At 51.5% G+C, this 16,095-nt stretch overlaps 1 protein-coding gene across 1 annotated transcript; it reads left to right on the forward strand.

Annotated features, from left to right (window-relative positions):
• Positions 1-331: 331 nt before the first annotated feature.
• On the forward strand, positions 332-15,908 carry ACVR1C (activin A receptor type 1C). The gene is made up of 9 exons (XM_051623894.1): positions 332-509; positions 6,243-6,467; positions 8,454-8,684; positions 8,891-9,058; positions 9,586-9,742; positions 9,890-10,014; positions 10,268-10,398; positions 11,390-12,483; positions 12,770-15,908. Exons 1-8 carry the CDS (start codon positions 356-358, stop codon positions 11,513-11,515), a joined length of 1,317 nt encoding a protein of 438 aa, XP_051479854.1. The 5' UTR covers positions 332-355; the 3' UTR covers positions 11,516-12,483; positions 12,770-15,908.
• The last annotated feature ends 187 nt before the right edge of the window (positions 15,909-16,095 follow it).

The raw sequence follows: 16,095 nt of genomic DNA on the forward strand, positions 1-16,095 counted from the left end.
CCATGTGAGATAGATGCTGCAGCCTTTCCTGTGACCAGGGACCACTTGGTTTAGGAACTCACCATCTGTGGGTGTCGGGGGCCAGTGCTCTCGGGGGCCTCCTGGGACTGGCTTCCTCCTTTGTTCACCAGCAGAGGTGAGGGCCTTGGCACGGGACCTGTGCTGGAGCTGCTGGGGGTGCTGGTGAACCAGCTGGCAAGGCAAGCTGCGTGCTTGCTGTGGGGGGGGGGTCTGTCTGCCTGGGGTCTTCTCACGAGAGCTGGAACCCTCTTTTCCAGGTCTGAAGTGCGTGTGCCAGCTGTGCGAGCACACCAACTTCACCTGCCAGACAGAGGGGGCCTGCTGGGCGTCCGTCATGCTGACCAACGGGCGGGAGGAGGTCATCAAGTCCTGTGTCTCCCTCCCCGAGCTCAACGCTCAGGTCTTCTGCCACAGCTCCAAGAACATCACGAAGACCGAGTGCTGCTACACCGACTTCTGCAACAACATCACCCTCCGCCTGCCCGTCGGTGAGTGCCCAGGCCTGTGCGCGGCTTGGGGGGGCAGCAGAGCTGTGCCAAGGGCACTGGCAGCAGAGGCAGAGACTGGGGGTTTAAAGGCTGGCTGTGAAGAGGGAGCTGTTTTCCCCCTGCTTGTTTCAGACGGGAAAATCTAACCCACAGCTCTGGGGAAAAGTGCGTTTCTTGCACCTCCTAGAGATGCTCCAGATGTTGTTGTGTTTGGTATCCAACAGGGCATAAAATGTGAAGACAAAAGGAAGTGTCTGAAGGAAGCAGACTGGTAACCCCACAGATTGTTTGGGCCTGGAATAGCTTAAGGGAGTTTGTGATTGGAACTGGCATCAGTCTAGGTGTGAGGAAGGTGATGTCTGCTGTGCCAGGGACTCTCCATGGTGCATGGATCTGCAACGTACAGCAGCTTCCAGTGAGGAGCTGGGACTGTTAGCTGGTGCTTCACAAAGGAACAATGGAGACCTTGCACTGGCTGAAGTCTGACAGTCTCAAAGGTCTCTGCATGCAATTTAAAAGACCTGCTTTAGGTGGCTCAGGTAAGAATTCAGACCAGGGAGGTTTGGAAAGGTGGTGAGTTGTAGGGTCATGCAGCACCTAGTGTCTTCTCTGGGGGGTGAGAGGGGTGAAGGACATAGAAGCCCTGTAGATGTGGTGCTGAGGGACATGGGTTAGTGGTGGGCTTGGCAGGGCTGGGGTAACTGTTGGAGTCCCTGATCCTAAAGGTCTTTTCCAACTCAAACTATTCTCTGAGTCACTGGGGGGGGGATGTCTCTGGCTGATGTTGTTTCAGCAATCTTGTTAGTCTCTCTTGAACTTTGAGGTTCTGCAGTTCATTTTAGCAGCTTTTCTTTGGTGCTAGATCAGTGTCATTGATTCCTGCCCAGCAGGTCCAGCAGAGTGTAAGATTCCTGGCCCCAGTTAGAAGGAGGAAGAAGATTGGCAGGTCCAGGAGCTCTGTGTGTTTCACAGCTGGTGGAGTACTTGAGTCTGCCAGACTCAAAATTGTGTGTTGGAGTGGATTCAGTGCTTTTAAAAAAACCCAAATATTTATACTTATTTAATTGTTTGGCTCTTCTTTCCAAGATTTGTGTTTAATCCAGGCTTTTTTTGAAAAAGATGTGGAATATACTACTTTATCAAATGATGCCTTTTTATATACTTGTATCAGTGGGAGATGCTGCAGGTAAGAAGGATGCACATGAACACACAATTTACAGCTCTAACTGGCATTTCAGCTGCTCTCAGGCAGCGCTTCCAGAATTTAAAAGGCTGTTACTGGAAGCACTTGCTGTATCCTACAGGAGGCAGGAGGGCAGACCCTGGGGGTGTTGCTGTGGTGGCCTTGGGGCAGATGCTGGATGCTGCCAGGGGAAGGCCCATTCCCACCAGCATCCAGAGGAGCCAGTCTAGGTGGAACCTGGCAGCTGGGGGGTCCATGCCCCTGTATCTCATCTCACCTGTTACGCAGAGCAGGAATTAGGATTATTTAAAGATTTTTCTTTCGGTTGACAACAGGAAGGAGATACTCATAGTGGTCACACTCTGGAAACGTAGAGATAAAATGCTATGCTTATTTCTTTTCTCCCCCCCAGCTGGGATTCTAGAATCCTGGGGGAAAACTGCTATTTACAGAGGAGCAGGGGAGGCCTGTCTGTCCTCCTAGTGCTTGACCTGCCGGTTGCAAAACCTCTGGTTCCGTGTTTCAGCGCTGGAGAAAATTACTTAATTTTCACTTGAGCCCTTTGCTCTAAACATTTGGAAGACATCAAGTCGGAAGTGTGACAGTGCCAGTGTTCTTTGTTTGCTGGCCTTTCTGCACAGCCCTGCCTCCCACGATCCACAGAGCAGGAGAGTTTGGGCTCCGCACAAACAACCTCCCTTGCCAGGCAGAGCACGGGCTGAGTCCTGCTCCTCCAGGGAGGGGTGAGCTGGGAAGATTCCTGCCATGGCAGAGGGGTTCCTGCTGTGCCTGCACCCTGGGGAGCAGCAGTCAGGGTGCCATTGCCTCAGCTGCCCTTGTGGGTGCCTCCCTGCCCTTGGGAAACCACTGCTTCCAGAGCCTTGGTCAGCCTGCGTTGTTTTCTTCTTCTACTTCTGGTCCTGCACAGCCAGAAAGGAAGGTCTTGTGCTGAGAAATCCCAGTCCTGATTTCAGGTTCTCGTCTGGCTGAGGAAATGTAAATTAGAGGTACCAGAGCAAGGCTCCAGCACTGGAGCTGTTGGCTGGTCTGAGCAGGCCTGGAAGCAGCTCTTGGGTCAGTAACTCAACCATCATTGCTGCTGCTGCTCCCAGTGCTGAGCAGGGGCTACACCAGGACTTGCTGTGCTTGGACCATGCTGGTGTAAAGGATCTGTGTGTCCTGTCCATGTGTAATGTCACCTTCTCCTCTGGCCTGTCACAGTGTACAGCTGTAGGGCTTTTCCCGTGCTGGTTGTCCCTTGCCAGCTGTGGTGGGTGACTTAGCCCCTGGGACTGCTAGTACCTACCATAGTGCACAGGCTCCCTGGTCTTTAAACTACCCCTGCTTTCTCAAGAAGTGCCTTGAAGCCAGCTCACCTCCACCACCTCTCATGAAGAGTAATAACGTGTGGTTTGACACTTGGTGCAGGCGTCTCAGAGCGGATTTGGCAGGTAACTCTTATGCAGATTCCAGTTTAGAAGCACAGCACGTGGCTGGGAGAAGCTGGCCTTGGGGTGGGAGCACATCTGGTGGCGAGGAGCAGCCCCGAAAGGCCGGTGTGGTGCACATCCCAGCCAGACGTGGCAGGACCTGCAGCCACCACAGGTGCCTCCAGAGGGGACACGGGCCTGGCCTCAGCTCTTCGTGCCCACCTGCATCAGCTCAGTGCGTGTGGTTCCCGAGGGCTGTGTTGTCAGTGCATGCAGAGTGGGTGGAAAAGGATGGAAGGACTTGCAGCAGGAGGCTCTCCGAGGGCAGGAGGGCTGGTTTGTTCCGAGGGCCCGTGCCTGGATTTCTGCAGCGTGACTGCAGGTGGCATCACCTGCACCGGCAGCAGCACCCGGGGCTTGGCTTCAGCTGGTGGTTGGTTTTGGTTTCTTAGAACCACGGGTGAAAATACACGGCTCTAAGGACAGATTCGACCTGGGTATCTGCTGCTTTTGTGCTCCTTGTTGCTGGCAGGGGTTTCATGACAGTGTTCTGCATGAACAGGGGCCAGGTGTCAAAGTGCAGGGTCAGTTTGCAGTAACTGTGGTTCTTCTGTGTTACCCTGACTTCATTTCTAGGTTATTTTAACCAAGATGCTTTCTGCCCCGGCAGGTGGCTGGAGGTGCCTGTCCCCTCTCAGTGGGATGTCCTGACAGGGCTGCAGAGCAGCTGGTGTGCTGCTGCCTTGATGGATCTGCCCATGAATCTCTGTGTAGGAGAAAGTGCCTCTGCCTAAAGACACCAAAGCCCTTTTAGAAGCGTGGTGGACACAGACATGTTAGTGTTAAAGAAGTCAGACACTGCTGTGCCAAAAGCTCTGTAAGGTACATAGTCATGCAGAAAATGAGAAAACTCAGCCTTAAACCAATAGCTTTCGGAATAAAACCCAGTGTTTGAATACAAATGGTAAGGGAAATCTCTCCAGTCACACAGACACTGGGCTGCTCCCCAGGCCCCAAGGCCAGGGATGATGCCAGGCTGTGCAACAGGCTGCAGCTCAGGGCACCACGGGGGCTTCCCCTGCCCTCTGCTTTTGCTGTTCCCTGTCTGTTATTGAGCAGGAAAGGTCTCACTTTGTTTACCCAGCACAGGCTTGGTCCAAGAGTAGAGCTAGAAGGAAGGTCTGGGCAATGAGTGAAAAGACAAAACACAGTTCTCCTCATTATCTCTCCCAACGTGTTAGTGATGGGTAAAAACAGGGAGGATGGGCAGTGGAGCAAAAAAGGGAGAGGAAAGAGGATGTGTTTATATAATTTTTTTCTCTCTTCTGCGTGGCTGCTTTGTTTCCTCTTAACTGATGGTTTCTGAAAAACGCTGCTGGAGTTCAGTGGCCAACATTTACACTTTGTGTTATTACTCTGCTGCAAAGTTGTAACAGACACCTGGTGTCACTGGCTGCTTTCTGGTTTGTTTTTTGTAATGAAGGAAGCAAGTTGTCTGCTGTGGCACAGAGGTGTTGTCTGCTGTGGCCTGGGGTGGAGGTCAGCACTGAAAAACCCTGAGGAGGAGCTGCCACTTGTGACACCCCCCATCTGCACCTAGTGCCTTCCAGCCTTGGGGTGGGCTGGGCCTGGTGGGGCTGTGGAGGAGATGTGACTGCTGGGACCACGCTGGCTGCCATGAGGGGGGCTTCAGCCCAGCTCCAGCTGGCCTCTAAATCAGGGATGTTCTCTTTCTGGCTGTCGGGAGGTCAGCCATCCCTCACCCAGAAGATGGGCTGCCAGCTTGGGCCATGGTGGTGCAGAGCTGCTCAGAGGTTGAAGCAGCTGCAGGAGATGCTCCAAACCTGTGGTGCCATTCAGCCCTGTGCAGCTGGTGCAGTTCCTGGAATGAGCCCCCGCTGAGCCATCTCCTGAGGTTCTCCCCAGCAAACCCCTGTGGTCAGAGCTCCAGTCTGTCATAGCTGCTCTGTGGATGCCTCACGTCCCTTACTTCTGTCCAGCTTGGCTGTCCCAGGCTCCTGTCAGGAGTGCAGCTGTGCAAAGAGAGGGGGCAGGGGAAACAGCAATTCCAAGAATGCCTCTGTTATCTCCCAGCTGGGTCCCAGATGGGTTTGCTTGAACTTCTGGATCCTTCAGCAGATCTTTTCCTGCTGATTTCTGAATGGGGTGATAGGGCCTGTAGTCATGATGGAAGCTGGAGAAACTGAATTTTAGACTCTAGTCCAAATTGTGCACTTTAGACATTGTTTAAAGTAAAAGTATTCTGCCTGGCTGACTAGAGCCCCCATCAGATGCAATGTATTTTCTTACTGCATTGGAAAGAATGCATAGGTTTTTTTCCCCCAAGTAGCTTAGGGATTTAAACATGCATAGTTTAGGGCTTTTAGAAGGCTTGAGGTGCCCACTAGCTGTAAAAAGCAAGGCAAATGTCATCTGTGAGAATGTCTTTTCCACTGGAGGGAAAGAAAATAAATCCTTCCATCTTATTTTGTTGCCTAAAAGTACAGTTTTGTTTACACAACTTGGTCTATAACTGCACCGTGTTGTGACATTGCCAGATGTGCTGTTTTTTTTCATACATGGCAACATGTCTTCAGTTCTATTTTTGGTTAGTAAGTCGTTGAATAGTACATTTGAAATCAGATTGCAAAATGCTGTGATTCATGGTGTTGATGGTTTTAGGTAGTCAGGAGGGGATTTTCCTCTTTCCCAAAGAGTTTAACATTGCACAAGTGCTGCAAACACCACCACGTTTGGTGATGTTGCCTCCAAGTCCCGTGTGCGCCCCGTGTGCTTGCAGGGCTGCTGTTGGTCACCCTGCTGGGCTGGCTGCTGCTGGGGAGGTCCCCGAGGTCCCCAGGGCCATGTCCCAGCCACGGGTACAGTGGTAGTGCTGGCTGCAGGACACTGTGCTGCCAGGGCTCCGTGCACGGCCAGGCTGGATGGGGCTTGGAGCAGCCTGGGCTGGTGGGAGGTGTCCCTGCCCATGCAGGGGTGGGACTGGATGGTCCTTAAGGTCCTTTCCAACCCAAACCAGCCTGTGAACCTACAATCTGCCCCGCAGCCCTTCACTTACCATCTTTCCCCCCACCCCCTTCTCTCCCTCGTGCCTTCCGAAAGCCCCGGAGCCCCCCAGCGGGGCCGGCGCGGGGCCGGCGGTGCTGGTGGTGGCGGTGGCCGTGCCGGTCTGTGTCCTGCTGCTGGTGGCCCTGCTGGTGGCCCGCGCCCGCCGCCCGGCCAAGCCCCCCAGCGTGGAGGAGCCCCTCTCCGAGAGCAACCTGGCCAGCTCCGGGAAGACCCTGCGGGATCTCATCTACGACATGACGACCTCTGGCTCCGGCTCGGGTAGGTGGGCGCTGCCCGGGCGCGCCCGGCGCGGCCACTGCTGCACTGACCGCTCCAGAGCTTGAGCCGCAGGGCAGCGTGTGCCTCCTGTGCCTCTGCTCGGCGCTGGGGACCCCCCACCTCCAGCCCTGGGGGCAGCTCTGGGCCCCTCACTGCAGGAAGGACATTGAGGTGCTGGAGCAGGGCCAGGGGAGACAGCGAGGCTGGTGATGGGACCAGAGGAAAAGTCTTACAGGGAGAGGCTGAGGGAGCTGGGGTTGCTCAGCGTGGAGAAGAGGAGACTCAGGGGGGACCTTCGCACTCTCTACAACCACCTGAAGGGAGGTTGTGGTCAGCTGGGGCTGGGCTCTTCTTCCAGGCAACCAGCAACAAGACAAGAGGGCCTGGCCTGAAGCTGCTCCAGGGGAGGTTTAGGCTGGATATTAGGAATCACTTCCTGATGGAAAGGGTGATCAGACACTGGGATGGGCTGCCCAGGGAAGTGGTGGAGGCACCGTCCCTGGAGGTGCTCAAGGAAAGGCTGGAGGTGGCACTTAGTGCCATGGTCTGGAGATGTGGTGGTGTTGGTCATAGGCTGGACTTGATGATCTTAAAGGTCTTTTCCAGCCTCAGTAATTCTGTGATTCTGTGAGGAATGTTGCCCACAGGCAGAGGAGCAGGTGGGGTCTTATTTGGGGTCTTTTGCACCAGTGAGGAGTTAATGCCAAGGGAAGTCTTGTGCCAATATGCTTGGCCACACCTTGCAGCATCAAAAGGGCTTTGTTTGCTCTTTCTCTACCAAATTTTGAAAGTTCAAGCCTGGGTTTCCATGGAAGAGTTCAAAAGAGTGATTGTGTGTGAAACCAAACATGGCTGGTGCTGCACAGCTGTGAGTAAAAGGCACCAAAGGTACCTGGAGGACTCAGGATGCCACTCCTGATGCTTTATAGTGGTGCCAAAATAACCTTATTACAAAGTCTGGTTTTGAAGAATTTATAAATGGTGCTTAATTTAATTTTCTCACTTTTCCATGGACTATGTGCCATTCTGGATTAATTTGTTGTACTTCCTTGATGGCTTTTTTTTGGGATGGGGGTTTCCACAGATAGAATGAGTTTGGCTTTATTTCCCCCCGAGGCTTCAGCTGTTCACAGACACCCCTGAGCTACCAGGGGCCTCTGGGTGTGCTGACCCCCGTGGGGCAGGCCCAGCCCCTGTGCACTGCTGGGGCTGGGTTTGGTTCCAGCCAGCTCTGGGGTTTGCTCCTCTCCTCAGGACTTGGCTGCAGCAGCCTGGATGAGCCCAGGCACAGGCAGTGCCTGCTGCTTCCCTCGGGAAACGGGAGGGAGCACTGCAATGCCTTTGGATAAGCTGACCTGCACACTACATGAGTTTTTTTTTTCCCTGCCAATTATTTTGCTCTATAAAGCGAGGTTGTCTTAATCTAAAAAAAAATAATTTTAAAAAAATTGGTTTAGGTCCCAAACAAGTACAGCATCAAATCAGGGCTTGTGGCTATAAAGCCAAAATGAAACCACTCTGATAATTCACTTTCCTGTTTTGAAAATTTCAGCCAGAACAGGCCAACTAATTGACTGCCAAACACACTGTACTGCATATCAAACCAGACTGAGTAGTTCAGACCTGCTATTTTATATTATATTGTATTGTATTATATTGTATTATTATATCATGTTATATTACTTATTTTATTTTTTCTTTTACTGTATTGCATTTTATTTTCTTTCATTTCATTTTACTTTATTTTATGTCACATTATGCTATGTTATTATTTTTACTGCTTTTAGGTTTTTAAAATTGATTTGGGCCTAGGGAGGTAGAGTCTGGGGAAAGGCAGGAGCCTGTGCCCCAGGGTCTGCTGGCTCTGCCAGGGGCACCCATGTGCTCAGGGCTGGACGAGCTGCCCTGGGGCTGGGGGAGCTGCCTGGGCTCTGCTGGTCACTGCTCAGCAGCCTCCCAAAGAGCCCTCGCTTCTCTTTCAACCAGGTTTGCCTCTGCTGGTACAAAGAACAATCGCCAGGACTATTGTCCTGCAGGAAATCGTGGGGAAAGGCCGGTTTGGTGAAGTCTGGCGTGGAAAATGGTGCGGGGAGGATGTGGCTGTGAAAATCTTCTCCTCCAGAGACGAGCGGTCCTGGTTCCGGGAGGCAGAGATTTATCAGACAGTGATGCTGAGGCACGAGAACATCCTGGGCTTTATCGCTGCTGATAACAAGGGTACGCTGCCACTCCTGCCTGGAATGCCCCTCTCTGTCCCATAATTGCTTGTGCTCCCACCTGGAACACCCCCTGGAGCCTGTCAGCTGTGCTGGGCTCCAGCAGACCTGGCTCCCTGTGTGCAGGAGCAGCCCCCAAAAGAGGGGAGGCTTTTCCTAAGAAGGTTTTTTCCCCATACATCTGAATAATCCTGTTCCTCCGGGCAGATAATGGGACATGGACTCAGCTCTGGCTTGTCTCCGAGTACCACGAGCAAGGGTCCCTGTTTGACTACCTGAACAGAGGGACGGTGACAGTGGAGGGCATGGTCAGGCTGGCGCTGTCGGTGGCCAGTGGCCTGGCCCACCTCCACATGGAGATTGTGGGCACACAGGGTGAGTGCTTGCTTCTCTCCCACTGGTCCTTCCAGGACTGTCAGTGGGGGACATCTTCCTGGGATGTTGGCAAAACTGTTTATGGGTGAGGCGGGTGTAGTGAAGTGTTTCACACACTGTTCTGCTGCGGAAGCTCTGCTGGCCTAAGCACCTGTGGTGCTGTGCAAGCAGGGAATGGGAATGACACCTTCCTGCCTTCACTCTCTGGGCCTCCTTCCACCTCAAGAGCACGCTGGGGGCCTGGGGGGTGTGTGCTAATGAAGGATTCTCTAAAGGAATTCAGAGGGTGAACTTACATTTCTCTTTTATTGTTTTATTCTTGGAATACAGATTCTGGAACAAAAATGCCCTCAAGGTGTCTCTCTTTAATCTGATGGCATGTAGCAGAGCTCCCCTTAGTGCGGAGCGGGCTTAGCTTCACAGGATGTAGTAACAACATTGAATGAAGCTGGTTTTGCTTCCCTGCTGGTTATGTCAGCCTTCACCCCTTGCCATCAGCAATGACAGCCCTTTCTTGCTGTGGCCAGGGAAGCCAGCGATCGCGCACCGGGACCTGAAGTCAAAGAACATCCTGGTGAAGAGGAACGAGAGCTGCGCCATCGCCGACCTGGGGCTGGCGGTGAAGCACGACTCGCTGCTCAACACCATCGACATCCCCCAGAACCCCCGGGTGGGCACCCGCAGGTGGGTGAGGGGGGCTGCTGCTGACCCCCGCCGTGACTCCCCTCTGCTGTTGGTGTCCCTCCAGCAAGGGCAGCAGACCCCAGCCCCGGCACAGCTGCCATCTTCTGTACCAGCTGCCTCTGACAAACCCACCTCTGTACTTTCAAGGTATATGGCTCCTGAGATCCTGGATGACGTGATGAACACAAACATCTTTGAGTCCTTCAAGCGTGCAGACATCTACTCCCTGGGGCTGGTGTACTGGGAGATCGCCCGGAGGTGCTCCGTTGGAGGTGAGAGCCTTTTCATTTTGCAATCCAGACTGTCTTTATCTGCAACAAAACCCAATCAGTCCCTGGCCTACGTCCTTGGCCTCTTAGTTACCTTGGCAGCATGAGGCTGTAGAAGCCTGTCGTGGAGCAGTTGCTCAAGGTGGCCCTGGTGCTCCTCTGTTCTCTCTCGTTGCCTGTAACAACAATCAATCTGAGTTGATTCTGGAGCAGCCACTGTGGATTTTGTTTTACCTGCAGAATAAATCTTTCCTAGGGATCACGGAGGAATACCAGTTGCCTTACTATGACGTGGTGCCTTCTGATCCTTCGATAGAAGATATGAGAAAGGTGGTTTGTGAGCAGAAACTCAGGCCAAATATTCCAAACCAGTGGCAAAGCTGTGAGGTAAAAGCAGTTTTCAGTTTATTAAAAAGCATATTTAAATGAAGACAGAATTTTTCAGTAGGACAAGGGGAGCTGGATGTCCAGCCCAGCTGGAGTTTAGATGTGTTTTGGGTCATATAAAAGAATAATAGAATGCCAGGTTGGAAGGGACATCAAGGATCATCTGGCCCAACCTTTCTAAGTAATAGTACAGTTTAAATGAGATGGCTCTGCACCCGGTCAAGCTGAGTCTTAAAACTGCCCAAGGTAGGGCAATCCACCACTTCCCTGGGAAGATTACTCCAATATCAAACTGTTCTCAAGGTGAAAAATTTTCTTCTGAAATCTCCCCAGGAGCAACTCATGCCCATAACCCCTTGTCATTTCCATCTGGCTCCTTGTAAAAAAGCAGTCTCCATCTTCTTGGCAGCCACCCTTTAAGGACTGGAACATGGTTAACAAGGTCTCCCCAAAGCCTTATTTACTCCAGGCTGAACAACCCCAGTTCTCTCAGCCTTTCTCACACGGCAGGTCCCCCAGTCCTCTGATCATCCTCGTGGCCCTTCTCCGGGCCCTCTCCAGCCTGTCTGCATCATTTTTTTTTTGCACGGTGGGGAGCAGAACTGACCACAAAGCTGCAGGTGTGCTCTGGCAAGCACGGAGCAGAGCGGGCTGTTGGCTTCTCGATCTCTGCTGGCGATGCCCTCGTCGCTGCAGCCCAGCACCCCGCTGCTGTCTCTGACCCGCAGCCGCTGCGCACTCGTGCTGAGCTGCTGGTCCCCCAGCACCCCCGGGGCTCTTCCTCAGCTCCCGGGACAGTTCGGAGCCGGCCGTGCCGCGCGTCGGGGCGGTGCGAGGGCGGAGGGTCGGTGCCGGCCGGGGGGCTGCGCGCACGCTGCTGATGCGCGGTTCCGCCCGGGCCGGGGGGCTGCGCGCACGCTGCTGATGCGCGGTTTCTCCCCGGCCGGGGGGCTGCGCGCACGCTGCTGATGCGCGGTTTCGTCCCGCGCAGGCGCTGCGCGCCATGGGGCGCATCATGCGGGAGTGCTGGCACGGCAGCGGGGCCGCCCGCCTGACCGCCCTGCGCGTCAAGAAGACCCTGTCCCAGCTCTGCCTGCAGACCGACTGCAAGGCCTGACCGGCCGGCGACGGGCGCTGCTGCTCCCCCGCCGCGTCCTGCTCTGCCTCCCCTCTGCGGCTCGGCGCGGGAAGGGGCAGCGCCGGACCCGCAGCTCACGGCTCAGGCAGCAAGGCAATGTCTTGCTTTGCGTTTCTAAAGCGAATTAGGCACCGGGCTAACCGCGGAGAGGAGCTCAAAACGCCAGGACAGTCCAACAACGCCTTGTGCTATTGTGCTTTCGATCCTAGCTCGACCCCCAGACCTCCTGGAAAGAGCTGGTACTGGTTAAAGCCTGTTTGCATGAGATGGTTTGTCCTCAGACCGAGCAGAGACCAAATTTAAGACAGCTTTTTTACTAATTTTATTTTATTTTTATGCAGGAATCTGAAAAGGAGCAAATAAAAAGGTGGAGATTCCCCCCAGCGGGTATATTGGGAACAAAATAATCAGTCGGTTTTTCGTTAGCTTTTATTTTTATTGTCTTGATTTCGCACACAGTATTGTAGTTAGGATTTAGAGGTTTTTTTACTCTGTTCGTTTGTTCGTTGAACACATCGATCAAAGGACATTAAATCTTTATTTTAACAGTTAGTAGGAAAAGTTAAAGAGGCAATAATTTTCCAGTAGATAGCTAGGGATGGAAGGGGGAGAATTCCTACCTAGACTGAGAAAGTGTATATTTTTAAACAACATCTTGCCAATCTGTCATTGATAACATGTTTTTTTGTAGTGCCTTTTGATGTTTCAGGGGAAGCTTTACCAAAACTGGCTCTGGGAGAGCGGCTGGAGCCCGGCAGAGGGGCTGGTCTCTGCTCGCAGCCCGTCCCGCTCCGGGCGTGCTGGGGGGCACAGACAGCGAGATGAGCAGTGGCCGTGGGGCCCTCCTGTGCCACCCGAGACCCTGGCATTACAAATGCAAATTCCTGCTTCAAATGGGCCCCTGCTGCGGGCGGGATCGCAGCAGCGGCCTCGGGACCTGATGAAACGTGAGTTCAGAGGGTGATGTCCCTGTACAGCCTGTGCAGAGGTTCCCTGTGGGTTTCTGTCACAGCAGCGGGTTGGTGGAAAGGGTTAACAGCTCTGGTCATGTCTCTGTAACACCGCAGACGATAAGAAGTGGGGTGTGTTCTCAAAATCCTCTGATGCTCCGGCATTTAGTGAATTCTGCCCCGCCCCACGGCCCACACATTTGAATGTACTGTTCTAGTATTTTTAGTAGCCAAAATTACACACTCGATAACAATGTGGTTCTTCACATGTTTGTAAATCCAGGTAGCGCGTGGAAATTAAGCCCTGAGGTGTCTCCAGGGTAGCAAAGCTTTGCAAGAATCTGCTGTAGCGCGCACAGCTCTGTGCGAGGAAGCTGATAGAAATAACAGGACTTCAGCAGTCTTGGACAGGAAACCTCCTGAGCGGGGCTCTTAGGTGGAAGGACAGGTTAAACTGTGATGGAGTGGGACCCTCAGTACTCCCAGTACCCCGTGTTCCACCCTGACACACACTCTACCGCACTGTGGGCTCTTTATGGGTGTTAATTGCCCCGTAAATGGGCTCTAATGCAATGTCCCTGTTTGCATAACTTCTGCTCACTCCTGCGTGTGTTAAATCGTGCAAGCCTGGCCGTGGTCTCTTAGCTGAGTGGTGGAGAATATTTCTACTGGATTGCTAGCAGATTTGTCTCCAGTATGCTTTCTGAGTTGCAATCAGTCATCTTACAGATTTAATTGTCATGTGCTTCAACTGCATAAGCTCTGCCAGGGAGCTCGACAGCTGGGAACTTCCTAAGCTGTCTGAGGGGTAATTGCTGCCACTGCACCATCCAAAGTGTGATGCTTATCTTGAGTATCAAAAGATTTGCAAATGTGAGATCCAGGATTTGTTCTTGTAGAACAGAACTTGAAAAAAATCCTTATGTTGAAAAGGAACAATCAAAGATTATTTTTTTTTAAGTGGGAAAAGGAAATATTTTATCCACTGAAATCGACTCTCAGTGAATTTGCAGAATAAGGTGTCTGAAATCAGTGGTAGTGGAGCAGAAGTAGTTTTAATGAGTATGCTGGTTTAGGCCTGTTTCTGCAAAAGTATTTAAGCTGTGCAAGGGAGAGAACCATCTCGATCACCAAGCAAGAGGTGTCTGCAGCAGCCTTGCAGCAGTCCTGGTGCATTAGGACTCAGTAGTGAAAACTTGATCAGTTGCCACACAAAATGCAAAGTGACCAAGGGATCATTAGCTTCTCTTGTGCCACTTTTGAAACTCCTACTATTTTTTTTTTTCTCCTAAAAATGGAGGCATTCTTCACGGGGAGAGTGATCAGGATGCTCTCTAGGAATTTTTCTTCCATTTTAAACGCACTTTTAACCTGTATTATCCTTTAAAAGTACTTATGCCCTTGAAGTCTATCTAGTAACTGTTCCTGGGGCTTCTTTCCCCGTGAGTTGGATGGGTGGAGGAACTTGGTGCCTGGGCAGAAGCTCCTCTGGTGAGGAACTGTGCCCGACTGAGGGCATGCTGTGAAATTTAAAAAAATTCAAGCATTTTGGTGTAAGGCACTTTAGTGACCTGCTCTCAGGGCAGAACTGGGGGACATTTTCAGGAGGGTTTCCTGTGTGAGAGGGCAGTGACCCCAGTCGGTAGGTGCAGGTTGGGTCAGGAGGCTGGGCTCCTGTCCCCTCGCTTCCCCTGCTGTCACCTTGCCCTGGGCACCAGCACAACCACCGCCTGGGGCTTCGTGTTAGTTGTAAACACCACCTGTCCCTTTGGTCAGTCCGACCTGGTGGGGGTGTTGTGGGCTGCGTACCCGTTTCCCTCCTGGAGTCTCCAGAGCCGTGGGAGGGTCCTGGCGTTTGGAGGTGCCGGTTTGGTGCTGGCAGGAGGGGTGTGAGGGGGGCTGCTCTGCACAGCTGGGCCCTGGGCTGCACCTGCAGGTCATGGCTCCAGCCCTGGGAATACCTGGAATCTGCTTCTGTTCATATCTTAGGACTTGAGGTGAAACAGTCTGATTGCCAGCTCTTTTCACTTAGCTCAAGAGTTTTGCACTGGTTTTCTTTTTTTGGTTGTTGTTGTTCAAAGGCAAAGTAGGTTTTATCAAAGTAGAGTTAAACATAACAGAGCCGAGGGGCTGATGTTCTACTGGGCTTTAAGATGTTTGTAAACTTTAAAAAAAGACCCAAACCCCCTTGTTTTAGTGGCCTTTTCCCTCAATGTGGATTTGTCCTTGTTCCAGTTTCAGAACAGAGGTTACGCAGGGACTCTGCAGTTTTAGGGAGGCTTAGGTTTCTTTAATGTTCCTGCTAATCTCCATTTAAAGCACAAGTTCTTAAGGTCGTAAAAATTTTCAAGCTCAAGGGTACTCAAGACCAATCACCACGTTTAGCCTCTCCTAATTGATGCTTCTAGTTTAGGGGAGGTACTAATTTATTTTTTTTTTTATTTGCTTCTAACAACAATCTAAAACTTAATGCATGGAATATCAACTGAAAGGGAAAGTTAATTAACATTTTTTCTAGCACCTCATTTTTTGGTGTCCTTAACTGTTACCCCAAATACTCCTTGAGAAATTCAAGCTGTAATCTCTTTTGCACTTTGCTAGTTTTATAGTCAATTGCACTTAACCAAGATCATTCCCTCGTGCAACCCTATAATGAATCCTAGAATATTTTAGTCCTTGATATGTCACTTCTTTTTGGGCTATCAGATTCAGGGATTACAAATGAATTTGCTGAGAAATATGTCTAGTCCCTACAAGGGAAGGGAGCAAGGTCTTCCCTTGGTCCCTGTCATCCCCTTGGATCGAGCCACCTGTTTGGGCTCCTGATGGCCCAGCAGGGACTGTCACAGGGTGCTCTGGTTCCCCCCATCCCTGTGAAGCTTTTAGGGAAAGAGATCCCTGCTCCATTCCCACAGGCTGCACAGTCCATGAATGTACAGAGGAATAAGCATTAAGAGGTACAATATATTTCTACTGAATATCAGCAGTGTGCAATAAGTTGTAACCAAAGGCTCTGAATGTACTTTTGGCGTAAACAGACTGAATGTATTTTGAATGTAGCTGTTCTATTTATGTCTAAATCTGCTGTGGTTTTGAGTCCTCAGAGAGAAATGTCTAGTGCTTTGTCAGTCTACAAAGTTGTCTGTTTTTTAAAGAAGCATTAATGTTTTTCCTGGATGTACTGTAATATTTTAGAACTTAGTGTAGCAGTACAATGCTAGAATTCAACCTTCATATTGTGAAATGCCTGATCTTAGTGGACACTGCAGCAAGTTATTTTTAAAACTATTGCTAAAGTTACTGCTTGGTATTGCAGCTGCCCTGGATGTAAATAATTCATTTGAATGTTGTATTTTGTATGTGTACTTTACCTACTGGGCTACATTTGGAAGGATGTGGCGATTTTAATAAACTGAGCACACTCTGCCATTTAGTTGCCGTGAAGTGTAAGCTATTTTTTTTATGTTCACTTTGTGAGGGGAAAGGGTTGAGGGCTGTTTGAGGGAACTTGTAGATATGGGAGGTTTCAGATATGACCCAAAGCTCTCTGGCTGACTGTGCCCCAGCCCCTGGCTCAGGGGTCGCTGGGCAGGGGATCTGCCCCAGCTC

Source organism: Apus apus, chromosome 6, assembly GCF_020740795.1.
Source record: "Apus apus isolate bApuApu2 chromosome 6, bApuApu2.pri.cur, whole genome shotgun sequence".
NCBI classification, from domain to species: domain Eukaryota; kingdom Metazoa; phylum Chordata; class Aves; order Apodiformes; family Apodidae; genus Apus; species Apus apus.